At 43.2% G+C, this 15,964-nt stretch overlaps 3 protein-coding genes across 3 annotated transcripts; all 3 read left to right on the top strand.

Annotated features, from left to right (window-relative positions):
• The first annotated feature begins 46 nt into the window (after positions 1–46).
• Positions 47–3,336, top strand: LOC136442449 (ninjurin-A-like). Its single transcript, XM_066439311.1, has 5 exons — positions 47–155; positions 1,394–1,450; positions 1,857–1,970; positions 2,360–2,479; positions 2,715–3,336. Exons 1-5 carry the CDS (start codon positions 99–101, stop codon positions 2,889–2,891), a joined length of 525 nt encoding a protein of 174 aa, XP_066295408.1. The 5' UTR covers positions 47–98; the 3' UTR covers positions 2,892–3,336.
• A 288-nt stretch (positions 3,337–3,624) lies between these two features.
• LOC136442027 (uncharacterized) lies at positions 3,625–10,217 on the top strand. Its single transcript, XM_066438617.1, has 4 exons — positions 3,625–4,633; positions 4,875–4,990; positions 5,548–5,648; positions 6,078–10,217. The coding sequence occupies exons 1-4, from the start codon at positions 3,929–3,931 to the stop codon at positions 9,920–9,922; spliced, it is 4,767 nt and encodes a 1,588-aa protein (XP_066294714.1). The 5' UTR covers positions 3,625–3,928; the 3' UTR covers positions 9,923–10,217.
• A 1,155-nt stretch (positions 10,218–11,372) lies between these two features.
• Positions 11,373–15,587, top strand: LOC136441329 (ninjurin-2-like). The gene is made up of 5 exons (XM_066437563.1): positions 11,373–11,514; positions 13,298–13,326; positions 13,524–13,634; positions 13,965–14,084; positions 14,395–15,587. Exons 1-5 carry the CDS (start codon positions 11,379–11,381, stop codon positions 14,584–14,586), a joined length of 588 nt encoding a protein of 195 aa, XP_066293660.1. The 5' UTR covers positions 11,373–11,378; the 3' UTR covers positions 14,587–15,587.
• Positions 15,588–15,964: the final 377 nt, after the last annotated feature.

Below are 15,964 nucleotides of genomic sequence, written 5' to 3' on the forward strand. Positions count from 1 at the left end.
CCGGATGCCCACGCCTCGGGGCAAATGGCAAATGACGCTACGCAACAGCCAATCAGAAACAACTTGAATGTTGTTAGACCTGAAGGACTACCCACTGTATGCGAAACCCAAAACAAAAGATGGCGACACCAGGAACAGGCGCTTCCTCCATTCCGGTAGGTTTTCGCTAAGATACGGGTGAACTGGGCGTGGTAAGTGACTCTGGAGACAAACAAAACTGACATAACCTTGAGACTAGTGTGTTTTTCTTTTTCATTGAAACGATAGATGCGAAAGAATTGGTATTCTGGTCTACAGTTCAATGTCCTTGGTTCAACTCAAGAGGTTATGAGTGTATGTCACATCCTGTAGCCGATAGCATTTCCGTATGTTGCAACGTTTGACCCCACATTAGCGGGATGATATCGTTATATGTACCGGCATGTTGACGAACCTGGCGTGTTGAAAGATACAACATAGTAAAGACAGTATGTCCGGTTAATCTATATATGTTTATTTGGAATTACATGAACGATTATGTTCGATTCTCAAGTTAGATAGTCCTGACGTTATATATGTATATTTACGTTATACATGTAGAATGTATGTAACGCAGACTTTCGACACTTATATCTGCAGTTGATTGGCCGTGTATTCATTTGTCTGGTGCTCCTTATGTGTGGAACGTCCCTGAAAATGCACAATATGCGTGGTGGAGAAAATGCAGTGAGGCGACTACAGTGCCGAAGGGTAGTTCACGCCTAACCGTATATGCTTCTTCATTCCGTATACAGACATATGTAACGTTAGTGCAGAATTGATATCAATGTTTGCATGTGGTCCCGCGGACCCGTGTAAAGGTGCAGTCATTTTTTTTCGTCGTGTCCTCGTACGACTTTTAGGGAGCCTATGACAAAATCGCGAACGTTCACTGAAGTTCTGCGGAAGTTTTTTCGGTCACAATTCACAAGACAGATAAAATCTAGATCTGTTCTACACATCCACCACTGCTCCACACACAGTGCTGTCGTAAACATATGTAGGACAAATGTGACCGGCGCGCCACAACAAAGCGTCTTCACTGCCTGCGGCGCTGTACGTGTACACAAGACCTCTCGACAGAAGGTTGCCTAGGCTGCTAACAACGTATCATAAATCCCCGGAAGAAAAACAACCTAATAAATACAGCATTCATGATTTATAGACAGAAAATCATGACTATGGACTTGCCAAGAAGATGTTGGGGCTAGAGGGACTCCTGCATTTTCCGAGGGATTCCTGCATTTTCCGACAGCGCACAATGCAAAGTTGTTGTTTTTCTCTATTGTGATAGCAGATATACATGTGTTCACAATCGCCTCGATGTACGAGATTAGACAGCATCAATGACAAATCTATTGATTGTTTCTTCCAGCCGAAAGAAGACCTTATCAGAAGGCGACTCCCTCATAGTGCAACTCCGAAACCAGGGGTAAGAACTGCTTTGTGTTGATATGATTGACATGAGTGACATGACTGATGGTGATATTGTTAGGTTGGTTAACGTCGTTTTTTTCTTAAGTCGAAGTAGATTCATGTTCAAAACACGGAACCAAATACTAGAAACTAGCAGCAAAAATATATCGAAATTAAGCTTACTTTTTCTCTGCCAGACCCCATAGGCCCCTGGAAAAAAAGTAGAAATTGGCCCAATAGACGGAAGTTGATATATGCAAATTGTACTTTTATGGTAGGCTAACTCCTCTGTCATATCATTCCGTCTATATGGCCAATTTCTCTTTTTTCCTCAGTGCCATATGGAGCCTGGTAGAGACTATGATTTACGTTGAATGTCCGTTCAATGTTTGTGATATATTGTTTCACGCACTGTCATTTAGGCACTCGGCACAGCCTCTCGGGGACCAATCAAAGACTTGAACAAGTTCAACCAACACGAGACCTTGTCTCACGGCTATCTGAACGCGTCTCTGCTATCAGCAAACGCCTCACAGGTAACGTTAACGTTACATCATAAAGGGGTCTTCACAGCCAGTCCCCAAGCAGAGGTTAGGACCCGACTTGTTTTGGCGTCTTTTCAAGGGTTTTTGTCGAACTTTCTATTTCATCACGTTTTCTTTTTGTTACTTTGGCTGGTGTACAAAAAGAAAACGTGAAGAATAGAAACCCAGACAAAAACGCCTGAAATGACGTCAAAAACAAGCCAGAGCCTAAGCTCTCCTTGGAGAGTATGTGACTATTTTTGAATGTATGAAATCTCAGTGACATATCAACTTAACAATATATTGTCCTTGCCTCCAAGCACTTGTTTTTTGAATTCATTATCAATGTACACGCGAATCCATGAAGCAATCAGTACACAGAACGGTTATCTGTTTTACAGCTTCAGATGGTGATCCAGTCAGGATTTCCCGGCCCCATGTTTTACGTACAATTGGGGCTGCTACTGGTCTCCATCGTCCTTCAAGTGACACAGGGTATACTGCTACTCCGCAAGTATCAGGTAGGTGGCGCTTGTGCATGGTTCGTTGATAGGCACTCTAATCATTTCGAAACCGACAATGTTTTCCCTAATTTTCACGCAGCCGTTAACGAAGATAACGCACCACAAAAAATCAATACATGTATCAATATAATTGGCTACACACGTATGAACCTGTCTTATTTTCAATTTCATCTGCATACATATCATGTAACCGTCCATTTTTCTGAAGTGTTTTCTTTTTTTTACCTGTAAGATTAACTTGGAGACAGCCAACGACAATGATGAGAGTGACGACGAAAAAGACAGCCAACGGGCGCACAAATACAACAACTGGGCGATGGTGGTCTCCATCATGATCATCGCAGTGAATATAATCATCTCCACATTCGGGGCCTCTCTGTTTACTGCAAGCAAGGCCAAGACCGCATAACTAAATTTTCGACCGGAATGGCGATTTTGATAAATCTGTGAACAAGATTAATAAGATATTATGGCATTGAGCTATCAAGAATTTATCAATCGCTATACTATAGGAAAATCATATATTTTGATAGTTAGCAAGTTAGCAACTGATTATTCTGCGTGCGCACATGAAATCGGATGTGACCATATCTTCCAACAATGGAATCCATTTGTCTCACCGCGATTGACGTGTAATGTTGTGATAAGCTCATGAACTTTATCCCAGCAAGAAAATGAATCTGTCAAAGGTGAAATTACATGTACTATGTGTCTTGTTGTGGTTCTTTCTATAGTTGTGGGGTATGTGAGTATACTGTGTAACAATAGAGCACCATGTGAATCTTTGGAAAAATCAATATATCCCAGGAATTAATAAAAAAGGAAATTCTACGTACGTACGTACGTTATACGTATCATGTTGTGAATGAAATATTGAAGATCTAGTAAATTTTGACTGTGCTATATATGACGTTATAGTTCAATCTGATCTGATCTCGAGTGACTTTTCTTTTACGGGTGTGCATACACACACTCGCATAAGTGTATACACGTATTGACGAGTGAAACATTTCGCACATATCACACTACTTACGTATGTGTGAGGATATTTCGCCAGACATTTCTGGTGCAAGCTTAAAGTCTTCATACGGCAGGTAATCTTACTGCGCCCTCCACTTGGCCGTCATCCTTCATAACGAATTAGGTGCATTATTACACCTGTACACAATGTCATACGCACGAAAGGTCTCCACACTATGAAGTGTGACGTGTCGCGTGTTGCCCTTTCAACCCTATCACCTACCCAGGATTCCATTTCCAAGGCCAAATGAGCATTTTTGTCACGGATACCTGGAGGCATTGAATATGACAACAAAGGACAGAGTAGAGTGCGCAGCGCAGGCAGCGGCCGTGTTCCGTCCGTACGTCTTTCTCAGTCTGCATTATATCCAAACGCGTGCTAACCCTGTGTCTTCGAATTCGCTGTAGAACCATTAAGTGTCCAAAATGTTGAGGATTTGTGAGAAACTTCGCCAGGTGGACTCCAAGGCCAGGAGACTCGGACTAGTGCGTACGGAGACAGACTACCTCCGTGCCCTGCTGGACGCCATGGCCAATAACATGGACATGTTGGTGGAAGTGGAGGTGCTGAAAAGTCTTGGAGACGTGAACTTGGAAAAGGGACAAAAGCAGAAGAACCTGGAAAGGTTTGAAAGGGCTATGATCTTGTACAAGACTGCACTGCTCCGGTGTGAGGACCTAGACATTAGAGAAAGTCTCGAGTATCGTAACTTATACGCTGAGAAACTACGATCACAACAACTTGAACAAAGATCCTCTAGCACTAAGGGTCAACATACAGACAAGACCGTACCCTCGGTAGCCAAGGTGGCTAAGAGGTTCCAACACTTGGACCGTAGACTGAATGCCGACTACAACAAGGATTCTTTCCTGATTGAATACACAAAGGTAGTGATAGAAGGTATCGTAAATGGGGACACAATGTTGGAAGTGGAAGCGATCAAAAGTCTCGGTGACGTGCACCTGAAAAGAGGAACTGTAACCAGAGACTCGACATGTTTAACCAAGGCCACTGCTCTGTACAACACTGCGCTGTCGCGGTTTGACGGGGTCCAGAGCACAGTTACAATCGTTCACCGCTTATTGTACGCGGCGAAAATCAGACAACAAATGAAAATCGGGGCAGAGAAGGTAATTTATTTCAATTTTGTGTACAATACTTGGGAAAGGTCACCGGATCGCGGAACATTTTGAGGCATCAAACTAATTTTGTTCGGGGGGGGGGGGGGTAATGCTAACCATATCATTGGATGTTATTCTATTTGTATCGTTTTCAACGTTATTTCAGATCTTGTTCTTGTTCTTCTATATATGACAATCTACCTTTGACGTCCAGTGCATCGCTTACTAGTTCCTACCGTTGCTTTTGAAGGTTGCAAAGCGTAGGGGGAAAAGAAAACAACAACAGCAAGCTCACGACCCACGGGGCGTAACAGTACCATCAGAAAACAGAGACGTCACTGCTGGCGCAATGGATCAACAGGTTCCGTAAGTACAGGGTTATTTAGACCAGCAACGTATCTATGATTACCGTCGCCAAGAAGATTGTGTTTTCGGGTACGTGTGTGTCTGTGAGCACGATGATTCGATAATGTCTGGGTGGTTTGTCTTGATATTTATTATGTGGTTAGGTCTTGTTAAGACCTCGAAATTAGTAGGCTTGGTGCCCCTTGCGGCTTGTTATGGTACTGCAGCGGAACTTCCGGTTTTGATTTCTCGTGTTCTGGCCATGACTTTTGAGTCTTAAATGTGGACATTATTATACATACATCATCATTTAGCATAATCTATGAGGAAATGCTACAATAGAATTCTTTGCAACGATAAGACTTTTATGATTTGAACAACTTGTGTTATTTGGGTAGGGCAAAGTGAACATCATCTGGTGTTACAGCCATGCATTCGAAGTACTCTTCTTGACGGTTACATTTCGCGTTTGACCCATGTCCATGTGGGGAATGTAAGAATTGGAATATTATCGAAATGAGGATGATGATGATAATCAAAGATAGAGCAGAGCGGGACTAAGATTCTCACCACCACAGGTCTTATGAGGAGTGCCTCAGTACAGGGGACCGCGCACTGACAGATGGGAAGCTGGACTTGGCAGAACAGCGATTCTCGTCCGCCCTGAAACTGATACACGGTACGTCATCTTCTTACAGAGTCTTTTGTGCTCACTCTTCCCCATAACTATTTTCTCTCCTGGAAATCCTATAACTTATATATATAATTCCACCAACAATTTAGCAAAAGTAGCATTCCTTTCCCTTGAAAAACTTCAATATGGTGTTGGTACGTGCCATGTCACTCAGTGTCTGCTATGTCGGTAACAAGTTTATTGCAGGAAATGTTTTAATTAGTAATTCCCACCAAAATGACTGATATTGCCTCACATTACAAGACAGAAAGAAATTAGAAAGTCCTTTATAGAACCATCGTCGTCGTGAGTATCGCATGAACAATACACCTGTCTCCAAACCGACATTCTAGTTGATGAAACAGGACATTTCTAATTTCATCAAATTCTATTCAAGTTCGACAACTGACTCGCCTACTTTTCATGTACTCACAGATCCTAACAAACCCGACCGCTGTAAAGAGGCCGAATGTCTTTGCAGACTGGGTGACGTCTTTCTGCAGCGAGGTAAAACTACAAAAGAAGGTAGAAAATTCACACAAGCAGCAGCTCTGTACAACGCAGCCATGGCTAGAAGAGATAGAGATGAACACAGATTTCTGAAAGTCTTACAGGAGATAGAGCAGTCGTTTCTGAAATACACAGCAAATGTAGACAGAAAATCAACACCACCTGACAGGGTGGTACATAAGAAGAAATTAGAAGACATGCGCGCTCGTGTTAAGTCACAACTAGAAGTAATCGACCAGCAGCATGATCCGTATCAATATGACGAAGATGATCCAGCAATAACAACTGTCGAGGCCAAGCGAGCTGAAGCAGTCAAGACTTTGCTCAAGAGCATTGCGAAAGATAGGCAGGGTTTTATCCACGACCTCGTTGACGAATGTATTGATACACTCGGACCTTCTCCGTGTAAATACGCTTTCGTCGGGTTAGGCTCTCAGGCAACGGAACTGGTCACGCCCTACTCTGACCTGGAGTTCGCAATTCTGATTGAAGACGGGAAGGATAATGACAAAACACGGCAGTACTTCATCAACCTTACACATTATCTCAACATGAAAGTCATCAACCTTGGTGAAACTATCCTCCCGGCCATGGCCATCCCGTCCCTCAACAATTTTCTGTCTGAAGACCCAGAAGAAGATTGGTTCTATGACTCCGTCACACCTCGCGGATTTTCCTTCGACGGTTTCATGCCATGGGCCAGTAAGACTCCGTTTGGAAGAGATCAGACGAAGACCAAACCTTCCGTAAGCCTTATCCAGACTCCTACCGGCATGGCGGAGTTTCAGGAATTGGACGTTTCTCTGGCCGAAGGGTACCACCTGTCGGACATTCTCAGACGTGTTGTTTTCTTAACAGGAGAAGAGCTTCTAGTGAATGAATACACAAAGCTTCTAGGCGAAATCATCACAAATCATCGTCTCTCATTTTTCCAGTCCCTTCTATCGGCAACTCAAATCTTACACGAGAACCGGCACCACTTTGACAGCCATGAACCCACTGGAGAACTGTTAAATGTCAAACAGGACATCTACCGTTTTCCAGGCATAGTAGTCGAAGCGTTAGCTCTATGCAGTCAGATTACACACGCCAGTGCTTGGGACATAATAGATGAACTGAAGCAAACACAAGGTATGAATGAAGAGAATGCTACGCACCTGACAGTGCTGGCCAGCATTTCGGCAGAGCTACGACTGAGAACATACATGGCCAATGGCGGACAAATGGACAGCATGTCTCCACTTCCCGAAATAAAACATCAACCAAACGCACATAAGGCGTCTGAAGCGACCCTTAAGTCTATATTCCATATTCCAGATACCAAAGTTCTATTCCGGTACTACTGCAGAGCAATTCCTTTGAAGAAGCTTAAGATCATACAAGACAAAGAACAGATAGGGGTGTTACAAAAGTGCATGTATGATAACTCCAATAAGTGTAGGGCACGGATAGCAGGGAACCTGTTTCTGTTAGATAAGTCCATACTTTATTCAAATGCAGCACTGGCGGAGGATAGTAACAATGTGGAGGACATTACTGAGTCACTTAACAACCTTGGAATATCTTGGGATGCTCTAGGCGACCAGAAAAAAGCAATCGGGTACTTCGAAAAGTCACTAGCGGCGATGAGAAGTTCCTACGGGAATGGTTCACCACATCAGGACATTGCTGGAACCCTTCACAACCTGGCATCATCGTGGAGTGACCTTGGCGATCCCAAGAAAGCAATCAGGTACTACGAACAATCACTTAAGATGAGGAAAACTATCTATGGACACAACACGGCACATCCAGAAATTGCCGGGTCACTTCACAATCTGGGATTATCTTGGTATGCTCTTGGAGATTACAAGAAAGCGATCAGCTTCTACGAACAGTCTCTAAAGATGTCCAAAACTGTCTATGGAGACAACGTGGCACATACAGACGTCGCTGCGTCACTTACCAACCTAGGGTTATCTTGGGATGAACTCGGGGATCAGAAGAAGGCAATAATTTACATCGAGCAGTCACTAACGATGATGAAGACTATCTATGGGCACAACACGGCGCATCCGGATATTGCTCGTTCGCTTCAAAACCTGGCATCACCATGGAAACAACTCGGCGATCATAAGAAAGCGATCAACTATTGTGAACAGTCACTAAGGATGTGGAAGACTCTCTATGGGGATAGCGGGGCCCATCCAGGAATTGCCAAGGCACTTAATAACCTGGGGGCATGTTGGAGTGTTCTCGGATGTTTGAAAAAAGGAATGGGCTACATCGAACAGTCAATGGCAATGATGAACAAAATCTGTGGGAACGATACGGTACATCCAGACGTTGCCATGTTTCTTCAAAGCCTGGGATCATCTTGGCAAGAGCTCGGTGATCACAGGAAAGCGATAAGCCACTACACACAGTCCTTAACTATGTTTAAAACTATCTATGGAGACACCACGGCACATCCAGAAATTGCCACGTCACTTGTCAAGTTAGGATCATCTTGGAGTCAGCTCGGCGATCATAAGAAAGCAATCAGCTATTTGGAACAATCACTAGCGATGAGGAAAACTATCTATGGAGATGACACGGCACATGCAACTATTGCCACGTCACTACAAAACTTGGGATCATTTTGGAGTAAACTCGGCAATCACATAAAAGCAATCAGCTACTTCGAGAAGTCCTTAACGATGAGGAAAACTATCTATGGAAGCAACACGGCACATGCAGACATTGCCGGGTCACTTAACAACTTGGGTTCATATTGGAATAGACTAGGCGATCAGAAGAAAGCAATTCACTACTACGAACAGTCATTAACTATGATGAAAACTATCTATGGAGACGACACGCCACATCCGGATATTGCCAGGTCTCTTGAAAACATTGGAACATCTTGGAGCCAACTCGGTAATCATGAGAAAGCGATCAAGTACTGCGAACACTCACTAACGATGATGAAAGCGATCTATGTAGAAAACATGGCACGTCCAGAAATGGCCACGTTGCTCAGCAACCTAGGACTGATTTGGAGTAAACTCGGCGATCAGAAGAAAGCCATTGGCTACTTAGAACAGTCACTTACGATGATGAAAAATATTCATGGAAAGGGAACGGTACATCCTGACATGGCCGCGATACTTCAAAATCTGGGAACATCTTGGTTGCAACTCGACAATCAGAAGAAAGCAATTAGCTACTTAGAACAGTCCCTAACGATGACGAAAACTATCTATGGAGACAATGTGGCACATCCGCAAATTGCCGCGGCAACCAGCGATCTAGGCGTATGTTGGAGAGCACACGGTGATCACAAGAAAGCAATTAGCTACTTCGAACAGGCACTCACGATATGGAAAACCATGGCCAGTTATAGAGACTATGTGGCACATCCACACATGGCGGGTTTACTCTACAACCTAGGGTCCTCGTGGAGTGCACTAGGTGATAACAGAAAAGCAATTAGCTACTTCGAACAGTCACTAACATTGAGGAGGGCTATTAATGGAGACAACATTGCGCACCCCGAAATAACCTCGTCACTTGATGCCCTAGGATTGTCATGGAGCCAACTCGGAGATCATAAAAAAGCCATTGGCTGCTACGAACAGATATTAACGGCGTACAAAGCTATCTATGGAGACGACACTCCACATCCGACGATCATCACATCACTTCAGAACCTGGTGACCTGTTGGAAAAAACTCGGGGATCGGGAAAAAGCCATCAGCTACCTCATAGAACTTCAAAGAATAAATGTAAGACAACTAGTGAGAAAATAAGACATGTCTGACTGTAAAGAAAATGCGCATGCTGACTTAAACAACGACGTCATTGTACTGAGAAGAATGGCTCCAATAGAGAATGATTCACTGTGCTTTAGGTCTGGGATCAGCTACCTTGTAACGGTAGCTTTTTGTTACTAGTATTTCCCGTTGTCAGTGAGCGTCAAAGCTTGGATATCATTCCACTGGGCATCACGATAACATGATGATGTACATATTTCTCTTTCATGGCCAGGAAGTGGTTTACATTGATTTGTAAAATAAACTTGACAAATAAACTTGATAAACTGAATCATTTGATGAATGCTGGTATTTGTTTCAATGGTAGGTGTTTGTACATTGGTGTTCAATACCACTTGTCGTTGCTCATCTTGCATAGTGACATAGCTTAACCGTTTACCCTGTTTTCCTTATCATTTGACCCTATTACTCTCATTTTTTTAATGTACTTCTTTCAGTATTTAATGTCTTTCATTTATTGTTTTTATCTCAACTTTGTAAATTTTCTGGGGGAGTCGGCCTCGTAGAGGAACTAGATTCCTGTTGCCGGCTCCCCTCAGATTGTACGCAATCTGTGAATTTGAATAAATAAATAAATAAATATTTGATATCATAACTAAATACTAACAACACGCTTTAGTTGACATATTGCTGCATTGGAACTTATAGTTATACGCTTATCAGTTAAAACTCATAAGTTTTAACTTATAGTTATAGTTCATGATACAGTATCTATGCGAACATTTTTTTAGCAAAGGTAAAAGTTCATATCACATGACTATCTAAAAACGATCCCGTCTAGTTCCCCGGGTAAGTGCTATATCATGGTGGCCAAACATCACCTCTTCATGAAGACCTGCATACTGCTTAGTACATATAATACTTAACATAGCAAGAAACAGATCGCGTGAATGAGCAAAATGATAGGATACACGACACAATTTATAATCACAGGGCTTGCCAGCGCCGTGGGTGGTAACACCATCCTGCAGTTCATAACACATACGTCAGGTGGCTATTCAGGTAACGTTGTAATTACTTAGTTCACGAGTAGGTCAACAACCGTAACTTCCACAAAATCTCTGTAGAGGTCTTCACGACTCCAACTGTAACTGAATATTGATTGAATGTCAAGATTGTGACGTTGTTCTGACTTTCCCCCGTTTTCTAACAGTTTGGACGGGAAGGCTGTCAGAAAACTGGGTCACAATCTTCCCATCCAACATCTGCTTGGAGGGCAGTCTCACTAGCTGTACCATTTCAACAAGTCAATAGAAAAGTACACTGTCGTGGCGTCTCCTTGAACAGTGTTGCATCTTGGCACACTTTTATAGACTGCAGAGTTTCTGGAAGATTCTCGAAGGGAAAAGGTAAAGTTCAAGATGTCGACATAGACTTGACTGTGCACGTAATATTGATGCCAACAGTCACATCCGCCACGTGCAAATGGCAAATGACGCTTCGCAACAGCCAATCAGAAACAAACACGTTGAAAGACCAGAAAGACTACCGACTGAACACGCCGCCCAGAACTAAAAAGACGTCGGAGACATCAGGAAACATGAGCGAAATCCGTTCCCGCAATCCTGGTAGGTATTCATTAAGATATGGGTGGTAGTGGTAAAACTTGCTGCGTGCATGCAGTCCTGGAGACAAACAAATGGGATATATTCTTAAGACTAGTGTTTCGTATTGAAAGAGGTGCTGACTGTATAACAGGTTTCTGTAGCGATTAGATCTGTACATGTATTTTGTCATGGTCACATTAGCGGGATGGTATGTATGCTCATGACGACAAACATTGCGTGTTGAAAGATACAACGGAATAATACAGACAATACGTTCTGTCATTTCCGTGTGTTTAGTTAGAATTACATGGACGATTATGTTGGACCTCTCTAGTTAGACAGTCCGGCTACTGTTAATCAAATATAGATCTACTGGCGAGCATGTAACACAGTGTTTCCACGTTATGTGTAGAGAGTAATGCAGTTTTGTCTAACTGCAATGTTGAAAGGCAGTACTGTCAAAAACATACCCTGCAAACACTCCAAGCTCAGTAGTGCAGTTTTTCAGTTGGGCGTTCCGCTATAGGACGACACGCCTAACTAATTACCGTATGACTATTCACTCCTATTTTACAGATAAATGCACTGTGTTTACAGATTTACTATCAATATTTACGTGTTGTACTTGGCCCATACAGGGTATACAACTGCCCCATGTACAAGCGCCCGGGTCACCTTTTCGTCGTACGATTTTTTTGTGTGTGTGGTAGGATTTTTAGTGAGGCAATGGCAGAATAGAACTAGACGGCAAACTTTCAGCCACAATTTGATACAAGACAGCTAGAATTGGTTTGACACATCCACCACTGCTCCAAGGATACCCTCAAAGTGCTGTCTTAACATATATCACACGACCAATGTGACCGGCGCGCCATGGCACAACATCTCCTTCAAGCGCCCAGGGCGCAGTAAGACCTCTCGACATATATAAGAGGTCGCCAGGGCAGTCAGGCTACTAATAAACATGTCATTAAGACAAAGACACAGACCTACACGTTTTTCAGCATCTAACTACACAGGTTTTGAAGAACCCATTTGAAGCACCCATTTACCAGAGTACACTACGTCAGTTTATTTTACACCAAAAAGAGATTTTTGGTCTCATTTAAATTAAGATCAGGGTATGCTTAGGGCACCGCCTCTTTCCTAACGTAACACAATGCTCCGATTCACAGGCTGATGAAGAAGCAGTAAACCTAATCAATCACCACACACGTGCACGTACTGCAGACATAAGTAGAAAAACAAGATCATTATCATTCAGTAATCTCCAAGCAGATGTAAGGATCTGGCTTAGTCTCATGCTGTTTGGGCGTGTTTTGCACCATTTAGTACGTCTTTTTAGTTGTTCACCTTTTTCTCACTTTTCACCGGCTCCAAGGACCCTTACAGCTGCATAGAGATTATCACCCACATGTAAAACGTACGTACTTAGATATATTAGATACGTGGCTGTGATATCGCCAAGCAGATGTTGGGGGGTCCCACGTTTTATTACAGCTTTTTGCAAGCAGATGTGTGGACAATAGGCTACATTGATGACACTGAAGAAAGGTAAAGGTAGTCCCATAGCCTTTTTGAGGCCGTAGGGGCAGTGGATTATTATCCACCGTGTCATGGGCACCCATTTTTACACCTGGGTGGAGTAAGAAAGTCGTGTATAGTGCCTTTCACAAGGGCACAAGATCCGTGACGTGACAGGATTCGAACCCAGGACCTCTGGGTTCTGGGCCAAATAACCTACCGTCACGCCATATACGACCCCACAACTTGACACTTATCTGCTTTTTTTCTCTCTTCTCAGGCGGAAGTCAGCCTGACAAGAATCCAGAGGTAAGGTCTGCCGATAAAAGAAACGATAATGACTATCGATAATCAGATGACGAAAGTAGAGTTATAAAGACAAAATCAGAGTAAATTCGTACACACGAAACGAAACTAATCACCTTAAAATACAGAGAAATTAAACTTACCTGTACTTTATCTATTCTTGTTGAATGTGAGTTGATAATCGTTTCCCACATTGTTAGACCAGCCCAGCCACTCGGGGTAAGATCAGAGACTTGGACAAGTTCAACCAACACCAGACCTTGTCTCACGGATCTTTGAACGTGTCTCTGCTGTCGGCGAACGCCTCACAGGTACGACAAAAAGACAACATTTCTGTTGGTATTTTTGTTTGTTATCTCTCGGCGTTTCTCGTTGCTTCCAATCACCTGCCTTACTATCTTTAAAAATGCATGTGTTGTGTACAGTTACAGTATAAAGTAGAGTGGATTCATTCATCAAGCTAACCGCCAACTTTCACCCCGCAGCCGTCCCTCAGTAAGACATCCGGAGCCGCATAGTTCCCGTTTAGAACTTTTATTCAGCTTGTGACCACGACCGGATTCGCCGTGATCGGCTTCTTCAAGTGTACAGACTAAAACGGTTATGATATACAGTTACAGTTATGATAATCTGTCTTGCAGATTCTGGCCGTGCTCTATTCAGGATTTACCGGCCCCTTGCACTACATACAGTTGACGCTGCTGGTGAGCTCTGTCGTCCTACAGGTGGTACAGGGTATACTGCTACTCCGCAAGTATCAGGTAGGTGGCGCCTGTGTATGGTTCGCTGATACTTTCGAAACTGACGTTGTTCTTTAGCCTCCACCAAGCCCTCCTACGGGCGTATGGATCGTAGAATTCGTCAAAAAGGAATAATTAGCCAGTAGAGTAAGTCTATGGTGAAGATCACATTTAACGGAGCCTGCAAATGAAACCCTCGCAAATATTCTTCCTATAGCCGGCGTAGTTAGTCTGGTAGAGACTAGTTGTTCTTCCACGCTGTCGTTAATGAAGATAACGCACGATACTGACCATAGAAATCACTTTTCTGAAATGTTTGCTTTTCTTTAAGATTAAGATGGAGACAGCCCACGACAATGACGACAGTGACGACGAAGAAGACAACAAACGGGCCCACAAGTTCAACGATTGGGCGATGATGGTCTCCTTCGTCATCGGGGTGGTGAACATACTCCTCCTCACATTCGGGACCTCCGCGGGTCCCGTGCCCAGTGCAAGCAAGCCCAAGTATAAGCCAGTATAAAGCAAAAAGCTGACGGGAATATTCTTAGCCTGGATGCCAGGAGGGGCAGACTCAGAGAGGGCCCCAGGGGTTGGCCCTAAAGTTTAGCAGCTGGTCCGAGTATGCCCCGCAAACAGCCCGGCACCCAGGCTAGAATATCATTCGCTTTTAGCTGATTCTTAATTAAGCGCCGTGCTAAAATATTTTATGAGGGTGTAGCCGAATTGTACTGGCTTGATGCTAACCAATGTGATTTTCATAATACGGCATTATGACTGGGGTGTAACGTTACCGCCAAGTAGACATTGACTGACATTCAGCGTGGGAATATGAGGTCTCATTTTTATAAATTGTTCAAATAGAAAGAAACGACTAAACAAGCTACAAGCTAGCCTTAAGCGATCAGGGCTATAAATGGGGACTGTGGCCAAATCTAAGGCTCAGACCCAAAACTTGTGCAAGCTGATCTACGCAGTGGTTAGTGAAAAGCAACATGTGTGTGCAGTTCATAAAACTTACGATAGGTGACTCTTCACCTTCTACTTGTAATTGTGCAGTTCAAGGGCATAGGTCAACAAGCGTGACTTGAACAAAATCGCATGTAGCCGCAAAATTTGCACGACTCTTACCACAACTCAGCATTTGTCAGATTTGTTGAGGTGAGTAGTGAGCAGATTCACGATTCGTAACAAAAACGACTTCGTAGAAAGTGTATGATTAGCCTTTAATTAGCACTAGATGTACTGCGCCCCAGCCAACTATGGCTGTACGTAATGCTAGCTGAAGTGTGTGATTAAGTAGGGTGGCTATGCCCTTGCTCTATATATAGACAATATCTTAGATATCTGGATAACAAGTGATCGGTACACCAAGCACGTTCAAGATTTAGCAAGGCCTGTACATCCTTGCGTTGTGAAACCAGATCTTAGAAGTGGGGCGAGTATTGCTGTTTACTTTGTGGTGACCTGTAGTATCGAGTGAAAATAAACGCCTTTGTCCTACGTCAGTGGGGACATTAGATACATTGTACACTGTATGGTTCATTTTGTACACTGGTGAGAGTAGCAGATCTAAGAGATCCTAAGAATCCACGTTAACTAATCTTGTTTTTTCTGCAAGCCCAAATCGTTTTAGGGCTAAATGTCATATACATAGATTTTATTTTGCGATTAGAGAGTTATCCGCATTCATAGCCGCTAGCACACTAGCTACATAGCTTACTCTGTTACGTAATGTTGCAGTCAGCGACCGGGCAGTCAACAAGCACGTATCGTATAAGGTCGCGATCGCGTATATATAAGGATGATTCCCGTTTATAGATTTCAAATACGGTGTCGGAAAATATACAACATGAAATGCCGTAATTCCGATGCAAAGTTCATCAAACGACAAACATCCA

Source organism: Branchiostoma lanceolatum, chromosome 9, assembly GCF_035083965.1.
Source record: "Branchiostoma lanceolatum isolate klBraLanc5 chromosome 9, klBraLanc5.hap2, whole genome shotgun sequence".
Taxonomy (NCBI): domain Eukaryota; kingdom Metazoa; phylum Chordata; class Leptocardii; order Amphioxiformes; family Branchiostomatidae; genus Branchiostoma; species Branchiostoma lanceolatum.

What these genes read in the sequence shown, in the direction of transcription:
- LOC136442449 (XM_066439311.1), top strand. Translation starts at nt 99, where the DNA reads ATGCGAAACCCAAAACAAAAGATGGCGACACCAGGAACAGGCGCTTCC. An exon ending in CAGGCGCTTCCTCCATTCCG is followed by an intron (nt 156 to 1,393) that starts GTAGGTTTTCGC and finishes TGTTTCTTCCAG; the next exon opens with CCGAAAGAAGACCTTATCAG. An exon ending in TGCTACTCCGCAAGTATCAG is followed by an intron (nt 2,480 to 2,714) that starts GTAGGTGGCGCT and finishes TTTACCTGTAAG; the next exon opens with ATTAACTTGGAGACAGCCAA.
- LOC136442027 (XM_066438617.1), top strand. Translation starts at nt 3,929, where the DNA reads ATGTTGAGGATTTGTGAGAAACTTCGCCAGGTGGACTCCAAGGCCAGG. An exon ending in GCAATGGATCAACAGGTTCC is followed by an intron (nt 4,991 to 5,547) that starts GTAAGTACAGGG and finishes TCACCACCACAG; the next exon opens with GTCTTATGAGGAGTGCCTCA. An exon ending in CGCCCTGAAACTGATACACG is followed by an intron (nt 5,649 to 6,077) that starts GTACGTCATCTT and finishes ATGTACTCACAG; the next exon opens with ATCCTAACAAACCCGACCGC.
- LOC136441329 (XM_066437563.1), top strand. Translation starts at nt 11,379, where the DNA reads ATGACGCTTCGCAACAGCCAATCAGAAACAAACACGTTGAAAGACCAG. An exon ending in AGCCTGACAAGAATCCAGAG is followed by an intron (nt 13,327 to 13,523) that starts GTAAGGTCTGCC and finishes CCACATTGTTAG; the next exon opens with ACCAGCCCAGCCACTCGGGG. An exon ending in TGTCGGCGAACGCCTCACAG is followed by an intron (nt 13,635 to 13,964) that starts GTACGACAAAAA and finishes TCTGTCTTGCAG; the next exon opens with ATTCTGGCCGTGCTCTATTC.